This window comes from Marmota marmota, unplaced genomic scaffold (genome assembly GCF_001458135.2).
Source record: "Marmota marmota marmota unplaced genomic scaffold, marMar, whole genome shotgun sequence".
Lineage (NCBI taxonomy): Eukaryota > Metazoa > Chordata > Mammalia > Rodentia > Sciuridae > Marmota > Marmota marmota.
The window spans coordinates 432,005-449,116 of NW_026000139.1; the positions used below are offsets into that span (position 1 = coordinate 432,005).

A 17,112-nucleotide genomic window follows, 5' to 3' on the forward strand; every position below is an offset into this window, starting at 1 on the left:
TTTGTGGGGTTTTTTTTTTTTTTTTTTTTTTAGTTGTAGTTGGGCATTTATTTATCTTTATGTGGTGCTGAGGATGGAACCCAGTGCCTCACATGTGCTAGACAAGCACTCTACCGCTGAGCCACAACCCCAGCCCATTAACCCAGTCTTTATCTTCATAGCAATATGGTTTCCTCACATCTGAATCAAAAAATGGAAGTTAAAAGTTGCCAACTTCCTGGCAGTAGATAAGGTACAGAACACTTAGGTTAGAACTCTCATTGTCTACCTGTATGGTCTTGAATCAGCTCAAGGGTCTATTACTGAAGACTGATCATCTGTTTGGAGTAGGGCTAACTGAACAAGATAATAGCTTTGGAAACCAAATTCCTGTTGTTCTTTAAATAGAAATATAGCCAGGTCACCAAAGAGAGAAAGGGGATAGAAAAGAGATGATTAATGGGAACATTTTTAATCTGTTTACATAAAAACAAACCTAAATCACCCCAATTATAGTCTCCTTCCTCAGTACTTTATCCTTCTTTCCTGCAGATAGCAGGGGGAAAACTCAACTGCCCCAAAAAATAGTAAAATAAATTTTTGTACCCCCAACGCTGAAACCCTTCCAGTCCTAATGTAGCACAACTTCACTAGGATTCTAAAAGTGCTGGTCAAAAAAATTACAAACTTCCAAAGATGTTACTAAGCTAATGCCACACTTAAGACAGAGTCATCACTTATCAATTCAAATCTAGGACTCAGCCATGCACAGTAGTGCAAACTTTGTAATCTCAGCAATTCCAGTGGCTGAGATAGGATTACAAATTCAAAATCAGCCTCAGCAATTTAGCAAGTCCTCAAGTAACTTAGACTCTGTCTCAAAAAAATAAAAATGGGGCCGGGATTGTGGCTTAGTGGTAGAGCACTTGCCTGGCATGTGAGTGGCACTGGGTTTGATTCTTAGCACCACACATAAGTAATAAGGTCTATCAACAATTAAAAAATTAATTAAAAAATTAGTAAATATGGGGCTGGGGTTGTGGCTCAGCAGTAGAGCACTTGCCTCGCACGTGGGAGGTCCTGGGTTCGATCCTCAGCACCACATAAAAATAAATAAATAAAATAAAGGTATTGTGTCCAACTGCCACTAAAAAATAAATATTAAAAAAAGAGACAAGTTACTATTAAAAAAATAAGTAAATAAAAAGGACTGAGAATGTGGTTTTTGAGGCAAATCTCCTGTGTTCAGTCCCCAGTAGCCAAAAAAAAAAAAAAAAAGGTAATAGAAACCTCAGGGGTTGCTCCGAAATTTCGAGATTTTTTTTTTTTTCTCATAGATTTCTTATAGATCTTGCATCTTGTAGATCCCAGGTCTGAAACAAAAGCCTTATCTCATGTGAAAATTATGTAGGAAGGGCTGGGGTTATGGCTCAGCGGTAGAGCGCTCGCCTAGCATGTGCAAGGCCCTGGGTTCAATCCTCAGCACCACATAAAAGTAAATAAATAAAAGTATTGTGTTCAACTACAACTAAAAAATAAATATTTGAAAAAAAAGAAAATTATGTAGGAAACCTTAAAGTCAAGATTTGTCTTGAAATTTCCCAAGATGGGTACAGGTTGTCTCAGCTCTGTTTCTTGGTGTGGTCCTGGGATTGAACCCAGAGACACTTTACCACCAAGCAACATCCCTATCCCTTTTATAAATTTTGAGACAGGGACTAAGTTGCTACAGCTGTCCTGGAAGTTGGGATCCTTCTGCCTCAGCCTGAAGAGTCCCTGAGATTGCAAGCATGCACCATTAGGCCCAGCCCCCACCCCCCCTTTTTTCCCCTATCTACAAAAAAAAAACAAGTCTCAAAGCCTGGTGCCCACACACCAACTCAAGGCAACTCAGGAGGTTGAGTCTGGAAGATCCCAAGTTCCAAACCACAGTCAGCAATTTAGAGACCCTCAGCAACTTAGTGCGATCTTGTTTCAAAATTAAAGTCTGGGGTGTAGCTCTGTGGTAGAGCACAAATTCAATCCCTGGTACCAAAAAGCTAAATCTCTCTCATATGTGCTTTTCTTCATAAGACTACTTGGTCTCCATAAAATTGGGAGGAAACTTTTGATGGTTACTTTTTTTTGGGGGGAGGGGGTTACTGGGAACGGAAACCAGGGGCGCTCTATCACTGAGCTACATTCCAAATTCTTTTTATTTTGAAACAGATCTCCCAAAATTGCAGAGACTGGTCTTGAATTTCCAATCCTCTTATCTTGGCCTCCTGAGTCACTGGGATTATAAACATGCACCACACCTGGCAATGGTTACTTGTCCACAACTTCAACTGGGTTCTTTAAAGAAATCAGTTTGAGGACTGGGGTTGTAGCTCAGTGGTAGAGCGCTTGCCTAGCATGTATGAGGCACTGGGTTTGATCTTCAGCACCACATAAAATCAAACAAAGATATTATATCCATCTACAACCAAAAATATTAAAAAAAAAAAAAAAAAAGAGTTTGACCACAGCCAATTAAAACACAGTGAGTACAGCAAGTATAAAATTCCAGCAAAGGCTTTATTAAGTGAACATGGAGAATGACTGCTCAGAAAATTTTGTTTTCCCCTTTTCAGGACCACCTTCTAGAGCTGGGGATGTAGCTTAATGGTAGAATGCTTACATATGACAAGCCCTGGGTTCAAATCCCAGCAAAAATAAAAGACTACCTTATACCCAGGCATCTACCTGGGAAGTGGAGGTTGAGGTAGGAGGTTTCCAAGTTCAAGGCCTGGGCCATTTAGTAAGACCCCCTTCTCAAAAAGGGGATATAGCCCAGTGGTAGAATGTACTTGTGATCAGTCCCCCTTACCATCAAAATCAAACCAACTTCTATCATTAAGTGTAGCCTTTGGGAGAATAGGGTAGGAGCAGGGAAGACAGCCTACACAGCGTAAATTTTCTTTTCCCAACTCTGTAATGAGCTATTACCATTTAACAGCCATAGAAAGCTTAAAGAAGGCTGGCCTATAATCTCAATGAGGGAGCCAACTGTTGTAAAGTGCACCTGGGTTCAAACCGCAGTCCCCCACCAAAAAAAAAAAACAAAAACATGCATCCATCCACTCCACTAGGGCTTGAAACATAAAATATTCTTTTGAAAGAATACTATCCTTAAATGCCATTTCCTCAGATATAAGACAATCTCAAACTTCTCTGCCATGCATTTAACATGGACAGGTGTTGCAGGATGGGTAAAAAGACTCAAGAGTACTCTAATGGCTAGTTCCATAGAAATTTGACTTTGAAGACTCACTCTCACCAACCTGGTCACCTGACCCAATTAATAGGCCACCTTCAATCTTGTTATTTGAACAAATTGTACTTCACACACATATACATCTCCAACAGATTTATTTTTTAAAGGAATGGATTGAGAGAAAAAAACATGGGGCACAGAAGTATGGAATAGAAAATAAATACAAATGTAAGCTGTTTTGCTAATTGTTTTATAACCACAACAAACTAGTACAGAGAATGCCCTGTACAAAACACAATAAATGTTCAAAGATCAAGCTGTTCCCTTAGCAAGGCTAAAGATTTCAGTCTCTGGTATTTGGAATTTAGGCTGCAGTCCTTATTTTTGGATGGATCACTGGTGTATGGCACAGTCCATGCTTTTAACCAGATTTGAACAGAAGAATGGCCACTTGGCCCAGGTAGAAGTAGATGAAGTGCTTGGTTTCGTGTGTCACGTAACTACCGAAGTTCCTCCCCACAATGCAGTGCCAGGTGGGGTTGTACTTCTTGTCAAACTCCTGGGAAAAAAGGAAAAAAAAAAAAAAAAACTAGAATTTTAGTTCTAAACCAGAACCTGTAGGAGCAGAAAGGAAGAACAGCAGCATCTGCAAATTCTTAGAATGAAAGAATGAATGTTCCCTAGCTCCAAGTCGCCCACATAGTACATTAATGCAAACATGCTTGCAGTCTGAGCTAAGATGGGAATGGGAGCTGAGGCGGCCAAAGTCAGAAAGGTCAGCCTCAAAGACAGGGTGCTTTGTTATAATGATAATTACACCTTCCTATCTTCTATAATATTCTTAACTCACTGACAGCAGGTGACATCAGCAGTTATACTTCATTATATTCTCTGGGTAAACAGACCTAAATTGTCCTCCCACTACATTTGCCATGCATCCAAAAAAAAAAAAAAAAACTTAAAAAATTGAGCCAGTTTCAAAAGATTCTTAAGATTCTTAACTGCACTCCTGCACTACTATAAACAAGACTTCCAAAGGACAAAGCTTCAATTAGCAACTAAACCAAACAAGTGCAGATCAAAATTTAGATTTAAGGGGATAAGATTCTATGAAAAGAATGTTGGCAGCTGGTCAAATTTTATCTTTAATCAGAACTTAAACTACCTCCCCCCAAAAAACAACAACCAAAAACCTCCTTTCCATAGCTATATGATGCTAAACCTATTACCTGGTCCTCAAGGTTAGCAACTCTTCCCTATTTCTCCCACTCCAAAAGGCATTGGGACTAGTAAACCTGTGCCAACTTCTTCACTAAACTAATGTGTAGGCAAAGACCAAATATAATCTCTATAAATTATTAAAATTCTTTTTATGGTGAGTTAACAAAATTTAGCTTCTATTGCATGCAGTGTGAAAACCTCTGTTAGGTCTACTAAGGAGACTATCTGTCCTACAAGCTAGATGCACATACTGCTGCGTTTGTCAATAAAGATATTGATTTCTGTTCCATCTTAAGTCTTTCATCTTCCATTCTCCACTGGAAGGGAATCTTCCCAGGCTTAGGCTGCCAGCTTCCTTCTCTTCTAGCAAAAGGTAGCTCGAGAAGTCGGCAGTCCTGCCAGGTTTCTGACTACCACGTACCAAACCCCTACCTACCCCAGGCGCCAACCACTATCACCACCCACTTGCCTTAACTGCCGACTAATTCCCCCTGGAAGACTGGCAAGATCTCCCTCTGGCCGGGCTGCAAGCACCCACGCAGCTCCCCCCTCCGGAACACCCAGATGGATCCCCGGTGCAGGAATCCTACAGAAGGGGGAACCGCTCGCTGCTCCCTGATCTTGGAAACCGTTGCTAGGTGGCGCTTTCCCCAAAGGAGATGGGTTAAAAAAAAAAAAAAAAACTTGGGGCTCTGAGGGTCTGGTCTTCCCAAGAGAAGCGCAAAATCCATTTGCGTTCTTTCCAGAAATCTCTACGCCCCGAACCCTAAGAATCTCTCCTAGATGCCTTGAGGACGCAGGATCGGGAGAAGGAACTAAGTTATGACGCGCGCCAGGTCCTCACCTTCTTGATGTGGGCCGCAATATCCTTTTCTATATTATATTTCTCCAACGCCTGAGTAGCGCACTCCACCGAATCCTGTTGCATCTCTTCCGACATGTCCGCATTTTTTATCACCGCCTTTCTGTCGCACATGGTTACCTGGGGGACAAGGACGGCGAAAGGAGTCAGGGAATAGGGTCCCGGGAGCGCCTCTGAACCGCCGGTTCCCCACCCCCGGCCCGCGCCATCCCGGGACGCCGCCCCCACCCCACTTTTCAGGAAACGCGGATCGCGCAGACCGCACAGCGAGGGAAGTCCAGCAGGTGGGGGTGAAGCCAGGTGGCGGGGACGCCTGAGTCTCACCGTGGGGGCAGCGGCTGGGCGACTGCAACGGTCTCCTGAGGGAGGTGCTGGCGCAGCTCAAGCCCAGACAGAGTTGCTATCGCTACCGAAGCCGTGGCGCATCTAAGCAGCCCCACGCCAGCCGCCGCCGCCTAGTGCTCAGGCCCCGCCCTGCTCCCGCCGGCCCCGCCCCCACCGCACGTCCCTATTGGCTTAACGCAGCCTCCATAATTCTCCCATTGGCCCAAGGACTCAATGGTTCCCTCAGGATCTTTCGCCTGCATTTTGTTGCAGACCACAATGCACCGCTCACGGCGTCGGTTGCCCTGGCAATGGGCTGGCGCACGAGGTGAGGCCCACACACCCGGAAGGTGGAGCCTGGGCTAGGTGGAGAGGACCGCCAGCTGTCTGGAGAGCTGCAAGGGGAGCTTTTGCCCTAGCCAAGCGAGGTGATTCAAAATTCACAGAGGGCGTGTTGTCAAACTTGACAGCCTCAGGAAATTGGGTGGCCACCTCCCCATGTCCCTCCCACCCCCACCCCAGATCAGAAAAATTTACGGATTTTGAGGAGGCCTTCCCTTCACTGAATGGATATCTGTGAAGCAGGGCCGGCTTCTTGGGAAGCCCACGGTGCAGTCGCACAGAAGAGGTTCTCGTGCGTGGTTTAATACTCTGCTGTCTCATTCTTGAAATTTAGTATTTAAACAAGGGGCCCCTCATGTCCATTTTGCACTCGGCTCCCTGTGTCGTCGATCCTGCTCTGAAATATTTGTTGTGCGGAGGAGGGTTGGGGACAGTCTCAGGACTGAAGGAGGGTTTCAGGAAGGAAATGAGTTTCTTTCTGAATTAAGGAATTTCCTCGGGAGTGGGGTCTCTCTGCCAGGCAATGCAGACTTAATTTAAGGGGCTCAAGATGGATTTAGGAGGGCTGGGGATGTTACTCAGTGGTAGTACACTTGGCTGGCATTTACGAAGCCGAGGGTTCGACCCCCCACCACCACCCTATTCCATACCGCAATAAAAAGGGGGGTGTGTGTGTGAAAATTCCAGGTGGATTTGGAGTGTTGAGCCTTGAGGTGTTTCCAGAGAGGGGCTACTTGGCTCCATTAATGGAGACTTTCTTGTGTAGGAGAGTTTCTTGGTCGGATCCTAATGGACAAGAATGGGGTCCTCAGAGGTGTTTCTTGGCTTAGGGAGACTGAGCACTAAGAAAATTCTTGGGGCTGAGAATATAGCTCAGTGATAGAGCCCTGGATTGGAAACCCAGCGCAGCAAAAATAAAGCTCAACATGGTGGCACTGGTCTCTAAATCCCAACATTTAAAAGACTAAAGCAGAAAGACCAAAAATCTGTTTAAGGCCAAACCAGGGTGGTGGCGCACACCCCTAATCCAAGCAGGGAGGCTAAGCCAGGAAGACAATTGGAGGCCAGGCTCAGCAATTTAGGGAGACCTCAAAGTAAAAAATAAAATGGAGCCAGGTGTGGTGGCCCATGTCTCTAATCTCAGCAACTCAGGAGGTTGAGGCAGGAGGATCCCAAGTTCAAAGTCCACTTTAGCATCCTAAGGAGACCCTCAGCAACTTAGTGAGATCCTGTCTCAAAAAAATAAAATAAATAAAAAGGTTTGGGAATGTACCTCAGTGATAAATCGCCCCTGGGTTCGATCCCCAGTACAGAAATAATAATTTTAAAAGTTTGAGGCCAGTCTGCACATTGCCTGTAATCTCAGCTACTAGGGAAGCTAAAGGCCAAGGCCAGAGGATCATGAGGTTGAGGCTAGCTTCAGCAGAATAAGAAGACCCTGTCTCCAAAATAAAAAGAACTGGGAATGTAACTCCATGGCGGAGCACTTGCTTATTCTGCATGAGGCCTTAGATTCAATTTTCAGTACTGCCTAAATAAATAAATTGCAAGGGTGCCTGGCTCAATGGCCTACACCTGTAATCCCAGCAACTCAGGGGACTGAGGCTGGAGGATCTCAAGTTCAAGGCCAGCATCAGCAATTTAGGAAGGCCCTAAGCAATTTTGTAAGACCCTGTCTCAAAATTAAAAATACAAAAAAGGCTGGGGATTTGGCTCAGTGGTAAAGCACCCCTGGGCTCAACCTCCAGTACCAAATAATAAATAAATAGCAAGGACTTCAAGAAAGTGGTCAAATCTAGACCTAAATCCCAGCACTGCATTATGTATAATTTTAATACACCAATAAAAAATAAACTTAAGAACTATCTGAACCTCTGTTTAAATCTGTAATAAGAAACTAAATGTAAAAGGAAACCACTTCATAGGCTTGTTGGGATTATTAATGAACTAATGCTTTTAAATTCTCAGCACCGCATGTAGGAAGTAACTACAAGTTATTGTCAGTTTAAAAAACAGTCCCAGTCAGACACAGTGGCACAGGATAATGATGCCAGTGACTCAGGAGGCTGAGGAAGGAGGATTGCAAGTTTGAGGCCAGCCTCAGCAATATAGGGAGGACCTAAGCAATTTATCAAGAACCTGTCATAAGGTCTGGGGATAGAGTTCAGTTGGTACAGTGCTTGCCTTGCAATGCATAAGGCCCTGGGTTTAATCCCCAGTGAGCTCGCACTCACGCGCGTGCGCGCACACACACACAAAATGTTTTAAAGATTTAAAAAAGGCTGAGGATGTAGGCTTGTGGTAAGGCCAAGGGTTGTTTTGTTTGTGTTTTTTTTTTTTTTTTTTTTTTTTGTGGTACCAGGGATTGAATCTAGGGGCACTTAACCACTGAGACATATCCCCAGTCCTTTTTATTTTGAGACAAAGTCTTGCTAAATTACTTAGGGCCTTACTAAATTGCTGAAGTTTGCAACCCTTTGCACTCACTGTTACTCCTCACAGCAGCTCTGCCTGAGACCCCTTTCCTCTTACCTCCCTCTTGGCAAAGCTATTTCCTCATGTGGACTTCAGCTCAAATGTCACCTTCCCTGAACTCCCCTCTCTCCACTTCCCCACCACCAGCTTTCAGTTATGCTCTACAACACCTGTGTGTGTGTGTGTGGTGCTGGGCATCTAATCTGTGGCCTCATGCATGTCAGGCAACCATTTTACCACTGAACTATGCTCCTGACTCCTCTAAAACACTTTTTTTTGTGGAGGGGCGGGGATTGAGGATTGAACCCCAGGGAAGCTTTGCTTCTGAGCCACATCCCATTTATTTTTATTTTGAGACAGGGACTCACTAAGTTGCTGAGGCTGGCCTTGAACTTGTGATTCTTCTGCCTCAGCTTCCCAAATTGCTGGGATTACAGGTATGTACCACTGTACCCAGCTCTACAACACTTTTAATTCCTCCACCATATTTGCTTCATTTATTCTTTCAGGGGAATTACCTTATGTATTGGTTTGCCTAGATATTGTCTATCTGCTCCTGACTCTTTTGGTTACTAGTCCATCTTCGGCATTAATTCAGTGTCCAAGACCAGGGATGTAGCTCAGTGGTAGAGCTCTTGCCTAGTATTTGCAAGGTTCTGGGTTCTAATCCCTAGCTCTGGGGAAAAAAAAAAGAAAAAATTCAGTTTCTGGCACATAACAGATACTCAATAAATAGACTGAATTTAAGACGTCAAATAGTATGTCACCATCTTACATATTAGAAAATTGATTTCCAAGGACATGCTGTTAATAAATGAAAGTTCATGTATGGATTACTCTAAAATCCATTCTCTAAACTTGGGTATTATATTCATACATTTAGCAGAGTAGGCAGTTTGCCTTTTTCTTATTTATAACTTTGAAGGAGTTTGAAATGGAATGATGGTAAGGTTTTCTAAAACATAACAGGATTTCATTTAATAAAGGATGCTAGGTATTTCTCAGTTGTGACTCCTGCCCTTTCCTGACATCTGTGTTTATACTGCTCATTCTCAACCAGCTCTTAGCCTGAAAGAAGGTGCCATCAGAAACCAGGGCATTCTTGGCCTATGTTAGTCCCCATTTGGGGAGGGGGGATTGTCCAGCTAATTTGGAGGGAATTTTTTCTAGGAACCAAAAGCATTTCTACCTTTTTCATACCTTTATCAATCACTTCTGTAGATTGGTTCATTATTTATCTACCCACTCTGAGTAAGGCAGGCAGCAAATATCTCCTGATTATCAGAGAAAAGTACTGTGCTGCATTTGAATGCTTGAAATTTGTGTCTAGAATCAGTCACAATCCCCTCCATAAAGAGCTTCTAGTCAACAATAAATTAATCCTTTTGGGGGCTGGGGCTGGGGCTCAGTGCGATGTGCTGGGTATGATCCTAAGCACCATATAAAAATAAATAAATAAAATAAGGGTATAAGAAAATCACAATATCTTTTAAAAAATTAATCCTTTTGGTATCTTAGGTTTGGGTGTTTTAAGGAAGTTTAGAAATATAGGGATTTAGCATTAATAAGGAAGGCAAGTGGCATAATAGGGAGTGGTAGGGAGTGTGGTAAGTTGAAGAACCCTTTTCAATGGTGCCAGATATATTTTGCCATTTTGGAATGCTGGCCCTTTGATTTTAAAGAGAGATTAGTAATCTCAATTATTTTCATGGGAAATACTCCATTTTACTTTATTTTGCTTTATTTTATTTTGGTACTTGAGATTGAACCTAGGGGAAATTAACCACTGAGCCACATCTCCAGCCATTTTTATTTTTTATTTTCAGATTTTGAGATAGGATCACAATCACAATAAGTTGCTTAGGGCCTCACTAAGTTGCTGAGGCTGGCCTTGAACTTGCAGTCCTTCTGCCTCAGCATCCTGAGTCACTAGGTTTACAGGCCTTTGCCACTGGGCCCAAGTAAATACCCATATTTATTTGCCTATTTGTTTCCTTATTTATGAGAAAAAATTAAAAAAAAAAAAGCTTGCTAGCAAAGGAAAAACACAGGGACCTCAAGGCCCAGAGGCTGTGATTCTGCCCATCATAGAGGAGAGGGTTTTTGTTTGTTTTTTGTACTAGGATTGAACACAGGGAGGCTTAACCACAGAGCCATATCCCCACCCTTTTAATATTTTATTTAGAGACAGGGTCTTGCTGAGTTGCTTAGGGCCTCACTAAATTGCTGAGGCTGGCTTCAAACTCCCAATCCTCCTGCCTCAGCCTCCTGAGCCATTGTGATTATAGGTGTTGCACCACTACACCCACTTGGGATAGGGTGGGTGATTTAAAAAGAGGTGATTCAAAGGGTGTTCTCTGTATGAAGTTGTAATTCCCTTGTTAATTTGGGAGATAGTCATTTCTTAGATCTCTGGTGCCATCCCCAAAGTCTAAATTACTTGTTCCTCTTGTGGGTGTATGTTCAAAGACAATATCTCTGCCTAGGATGGGGAAGAAAGGCAATTCTGTTTTCCCTGAGATTGAAGATGGGGTGAAGTTAGGGAGGGAGAAGGAGAGAAGAGGAGAAAGAAACATGTCCATTTTAAAAATAAGTCACAGGGCTGAGGATGTGGCTCAAGTGGTAGCACGCTCGCAGCCCAGGTTCGATCCTCAGCACCACATATAAACAAAGATGTTGTGTCTGCCGAAAACTAAAAAAATAAATACATAAATATTAAAAAATTCTCTCTCTCTCTCGCTCTCTTTCTCTCTTAAAAAAAAATAAGTCACAGTGGCAGAGCAGCAGGTGTTATATTCAAAGTATAAAATGGACTGCTGTTACATTTTCCCCACTGACAATTTCTACCTTCCATTTCTATGGAAAAATGGGCGAGAACATCATCTCTAAGCTACTTCCTGCTGAGAGGGGCAACTTGGGGGAAGTGACCTGAAGTCCTTGTTTTCTATCAGGTATGGTATAGACAGTTAGGGGAAATACCCATTTAAAAATATAGGCTATGAGCCAGGCATGGTGGCACACATCTGTAATCCCAGCAGTTCAGAAGGCTAAGGCAGGAGGATCGAAAGATCAAAGCCAGACTCAGCAATTTAGCAAGGCCCTAAGAAACTGTTTCAACATAGAAAATATAAAGGGCTGGGGATGAGACTCAGTGGTTAAATGCTGTTGAGTTCAATTCCTGGTACAAAAAAAAAAAAGGCAGGTTACAACTTCATTTGTTAAAACACTGTGCAGTCTAAATATGGCTTGTGGACTTCCAGTGAGCAACCTCTTATTCAGTTTGACCTTATATCTAGTGCTTTTTCCTTTGTATCAGACAGGTTAGTTTATTCTTGGGCATCAGAGACTGAATGCTTCCTGGGGATACATGGAGCATGAGCATGGACTACCTAATTGGCACATGATGTTTGCTGAATGAATCCTGAATGAATGGATACAGCAGCAAAATGCCTGCACTTAGAGCTGCATGAAGGCAGTATCTAGTACAGGGATTTTTTGGTGGTGGTTGTTGTTGTTGTTGTTGTTGTTTTGGGTACTGGGGATTGAATTCAGGAGCACTTGACGACTAAGCCCCATCCCTATTTTGTATTTGATTTAGAGACAGGGTCTCACTGACTTGCTTGGCACCTCTCCATTGCTGAGGCTGGCTTTGTGGTCCTCCTGCCTCCCTCTCTGAGCTGCTGGGATTACAGAGGCTGGCTTGCAGTTTTGATTGGCATCAAGAAGGTTCCATTCAAAAGCCAGATGCGTTGGTGCATGCCTATAATACCAGTGGCTTGGAAGGCTAAGGCAGGAGGATCATGAGTTCAAAGTTAGCCTCAGAAACTTATGGAGGCTTTAAGCAACCCAGCAAGACCCTGTCTCTAAATAAAATACAAAAAAGGGCTTGGGATGTGGTTCAGTGGTTGAGTGCCCCTGAGTTCAATCCCCAGTACCAAAAAGAGGGGGGTATTCCATTAATTGTGGATAGTAAGAGAATTCCATAGGAAAACAAGGAGAAAAAGTGATCTATTTTTTGGTTGATAATAACCACCCCAGTGGGTGCGCTGATGTATGCCTGTCGTCCCAGCAGCTCAGGAGGCTGAGGCAGGAGGATCTTGAGTTCAAAGTTAGCCTCAGAAAAAGCAAGGTGCTAAGCAACTCAATGAAACCCTGTCTCTAAACAAAATACAAAATAGGGCTAGGGATGTGGCTTAGTGGTCAAGAGCCCCTGAGTTCAATCCCTGTGCCAAAAAAAGGAAAAAGAACCACCCCATCAGATTCAGAATAACCAAGAATAGGTCATTTCCAAAGTTATCTGGAAGTGCTGCTGATGCTAAAGCAAAGCCTCTGTGATTCTACCAAGTAGAAATACTGGAGAGGCCCAGTGTGATTGGAACTTGCCTGTCATTCCAGCAACTCAGGAGGCTGAGGCAAGAGGATCACAAATTTAAGCCCAGCCTGGGATATTTAGTGAGACCCTGTCTCTTAAATAAAATATAAAAGGAGTACTGGGTTAAGCAGCCCTGGGCTAAATCCAGAGCACTACCAAAGAAACAAAGATAAAAAAAATGCCAGAGAGATTTCCTAACTCATCACCATGATTTTTTAAATATCCATACACTACCCTCTATTATTATTTACTTAATATTTTATTATAAAAATTTATATGTAGGGGTTGGGGTTGTGGCTCAGTGGTAGAGTGCTAGACTAGCACTTGCAAGGCACTGGGTTCAATCCTCAGCACAAAGTAAAAATAAATAAATAAAACAAAGGTACTGTGTCCAACTACAACTAAAAATTTTTTTAAAAAATAAAAAAGATTATATTAATATAATTATGGTTTACTAATAGTCTTTTCTATAACATTTAATATTTTTCTTTAAACTCCCATTATATTTTGTGTTTTACTTACCCCCAAAGGCATAGACAGAGATTTATTTAGGAAAGCGCACACATATTCAAGGGAGAATGAGAAGCTCGGGATATAAGTTAGTGGTAAATCACTGATCTAGCATAAATGACCCCTGGCTTCAATTCTTAGCAAAACACATACAAAAGGGAAGAGAGGGTAGTCTCAAGAGAGAGATCCCTTTGAAGTAAAGCAAGGACTACACATTCAAGGAAGAATGCAGGCTATCTGCAGAGGGAAGGCCCTCTTTATATTTTGTTTCAATTTCATTGACTGAATAAGAGTGTATTTTTATTTTTTAAATTTTAAAAATTTTCTATAGATCAAAACCAGATTCTCTGACAAGCTAAGTAAGTACTTTTACCACTGATATACATTTCTGATCCAATAAATTAATATTTATTTTATTTTATTTTATTTTTTTGTTTAGGGGATTGAATTCAGAGTTGCTTAACCACTGAGCCACATACTCAGCCCTTTTTATTTTTATTTATTTATTTTTGTGTGTGGTGCTGGAGATTGAACCCAGGGCCTTGTGCATGTGAGGCAAGCACTCTACCAACCGAGGTATATCCCCAGCCAGCCTTTTTCTTTCTTTCTTTTTTTTTTGAGACAGGTCTTCCTAAGTTGTTCAAGGATTCACTAAATTGCTAAGACTTGCTCAAAACTTTGCAATCCTTCTGCCTCAGCCTCCTGAGCCGTTGGGATTACTGGTGTGCACCACCATACCCAGCTAAGGAAGATTCTTAAATGGTGTCCATGGATGGATTTCAAAGGTTTCAGAAGACCCTTGGAATTGTGCACAAAAATGTGTTCAGGGTTCAAAGACATGTTTCACAAGCAGAGGAGCCATAGCTCCTATCAGATTTATGAAGGAATTCAGAGCCTGAGGAGTTTGGAAAACACCTAATCTAGAATAATCCAGAATCCTGGGATGAGTGCCAGATTGCTTCACCAGGTCACACTGAATTGGCCCATCTCTTATTTTGACAACTCACTCTATTTAATTCCTAACTGCTAAATTTGCCTGAAAACTTGCTCCTTCCTTCCTTCCTTCCTAGGATTAAATCCAGAGGTATTTTACCACTGAGCTACATCCCCAGCCCTTTTTATTTTTAACTCCCCAAGTTGCTGAGGCTGTTTTTGAACTTGCCATCCTCCTGCCTCAGCATCCCTAGCTGCTAAGATTACAGGCATGTGCCACTGTCTGCATTTTTCATTCTCAACACAAGAAATGATAATTAAGAGGGAGGAAACATTACCAAGAACACAGCCTTTGGAATCAGATGTGGGAAAACCTAAACTGTGATCTTCAAGTTCATTAACCTCTCCAAGATGCAGGTTCCTGATTTTTTTACATCTTCTTTGTAGGGTGGTAGCAAGATTTATATTAAATAACACATGGATAGATGTATTCAAACTGCATGTAGGGGCACATGCCTGTAATCCTAGTGACTCAGGAGGCTGAGGCAGGAGATCACAAGTTTGAGGCCATCCTGAGCAATTTAGCAAGGCTTTCCGCATAACAAGAGCCTGTCTCAAAATTTAAAAATAAAATAAAAATTAAAAAAGCTCTATGAGGTAGGAACTGTTGGTCTCTCCATGATGCAGATAAGGAAAATAAAGCTCAGAGAGATGAAATCCCTCACCTAAGTTTATACTACTAGAAAGTGTCAGGGATGGGATTTGAATCCTGGTGTGTATGACTCCAGAGTCCCACACTGTAGTATTACCGATGAGACCTGTGAGCTACAACACCTTCCTAGATAATCAGGGCTGACATTTCAGAAGAGAGTAGTGTCCCTGCAGACTCAGAGCATCCCTGGTCCCTGTGGGAGCTCCCTAAATATGTGTTGGACAGTTGAGTGAATGGATGGAAGAAAGAATGGATATTGTTTTTCTTCTTTCCTTCCTTCCTTTTTCCTTCTGTGAGGACCTCACAACATGCTAGGCAGGCACTCTGCCCCTGAGCTACATCCTCAACCCAAGAATGGCTATTTCTTTTTCTTTTCCTTTCTCCTTCCTTCCTTGTTTTCTTTATTTTTTCAGCCCAAGGCCTCATGTATGCTAGGCAAGCATTCTACTACTGAGCTACATCCCCAGCCCCCAAGAATGATATTTCTACCTAATTCAGCATTCCTTCCTCTGCAACAAATATCACAAACTTGACCCTGGATTAGTCCTTTACTTCCTGAACAGAAATCCTTTTCCATTTTGGCTATCAGACTTTCCCAGGGCTCCCAGATAGCAGTTCAGAGTTGTCATTCACAAACAGGCTAAGGGATTCCTTGCAGGGCCTACAGCTCTACCCACTCACAGTCTAGAAACAGCAGTGGTCTGCCCCACCTCCACCCCACCACTGCCTTAGCAGAGCTGTGTTCCCAACCCTGTCCAGCATTCACTTTTCAAGCCTCCTGAGATCTTGAGCCTTGTGACCAATCAAGCAGCTCAAATCCTCTCTAATCTAAAAGGAAGTGTGAGGTGACCTTGTAGCTCCAAACTTGATTTAGGCACCCTTTCCAGAAAGGAGGGGCCCCATGGGAGAGACAGTAAGGTCTAGGTCTGAATCTGGAAGCTTCCTCCCCGTGGAGAAGGGCTGGCACTAGTCTGGGGCTGGCAGGGAAACTGAGCTTTGGAGCCAAGGACTGTGCTGCAGTGCAGAGAGTGGGGCCAAACAGGCTGAGGAATCTCAGGGAAGAATTCCCCTCTGGCCAATAACCAAGCATGACCTGAGTGACAGATAGTCTGCTGTCCATGGATGAAGCAGATAAGTCAAGTGTATCCAGAGAGGTCTAACAGAGTAACCCAGAGCAGAGGTGAAAAGAGGCCAGATGGTTTCAATCAATCCCACCTCTGACCCATGTAAGTAGTATGGCCTTAGGCAAGTGAGTCCACTTCTCTGAACCTCGGTTTCCTCATCTGTAAAGGGATTTTGATACTCCTTGTTTCTCAGGGATGATGTGGAGATTAGATGGTCCATGTTTACTATGTAGTATAGTATTAGAGGCATATGTCAAAGATCAATGAAGCCTACTACTAATTATCATTAGTATTAATCAGGATTTCTTAACTTTAGCACTGTTAACATTTTGGACCAGTCAGGCATGTTGGTGCATGCCTTTAATCTCAGCAACTCAGTAAGCTGAGCCAGGAGGATTGCAAATTTGGGGCCAGCCTCAGCAACTTAGTGAGACCATGTCTCAAAATAAAAAATAAAAAGGGGTGGGGGGTTGGGGATGTGGCTCAAGCAGTAGCACGCTCGCCTGGCATGCGTGCGGCCCGGGTTCGATCCTCAGCACCACATACAAACAAAGATGTTGTGTCCGCCGAAAACTAAAAAATAAATATTAAAAAATTCTCTCTCTCTCTCTCTCTCTCTCCCTCTCCCTCTCTCTCACTCTCTCTTAAAAAAAGGGGGGGTGGGGATGTAGCTCAGTGGTAAAGGGCCATTGAATTCAATCCCCAGTACCAAAAATATTTTTAACCAGAATGATTTTTTATTGTTGTTGGGAAAGCTATACTGTGCATTAAAGAATGTTTGACAGCATCCCTGGTCTCCACTCATTAGATACCAAACCCACTGCACTCCCAGTATCAACAACCAAAAATGTCTGCAGGTGGTGCCAGATGTCCTCTGGAAAGAGAAATCACTCACCTCCAGTTGATAAGCACCACCCCAAACAATCTGGACTGAGTCTGATATTACAGATTTCATACTCACAACCCCAAGGTAAAAGCCACAAGGTAGGCAGGCCTATTTAAAGATGAAGGGATGGGGCATAT

The 17,112-nt window shown here is 42.8% G+C and overlaps 1 protein-coding gene across 2 annotated transcripts in view; it reads right to left on the bottom strand.

Moving 5' to 3' along the window:
• Nucleotides 1-3,352: 3,352 nt before the first annotated feature.
• Dynll1 (dynein light chain LC8-type 1) overlaps nt 3,353-17,112 on the bottom strand; it is a 31,630-nt gene continuing 17,870 nt past the window's right edge. Inside the window, exons 1-3 of one of the 2 annotated variants that reach the window (XM_015505171.2) lie at nt 5,622-5,783; nt 5,280-5,417; nt 3,353-3,773 (exon numbers count right to left, since the gene is read on the bottom strand). In XM_015505171.2, the coding sequence (XP_015360657.1) occupies nt 3,636-3,773; nt 5,280-5,411 (270 nt within the window). In that variant the 5' untranslated portion in view covers nt 5,412-5,417; nt 5,622-5,783 and the 3' untranslated portion in view covers nt 3,353-3,635. Of the gene's footprint in view, nt 3,774-5,279; nt 5,418-5,621; nt 5,784-17,112 lie in introns of those variants that run through there. The other variant, XM_015505172.2, reaches the window with a different exon arrangement.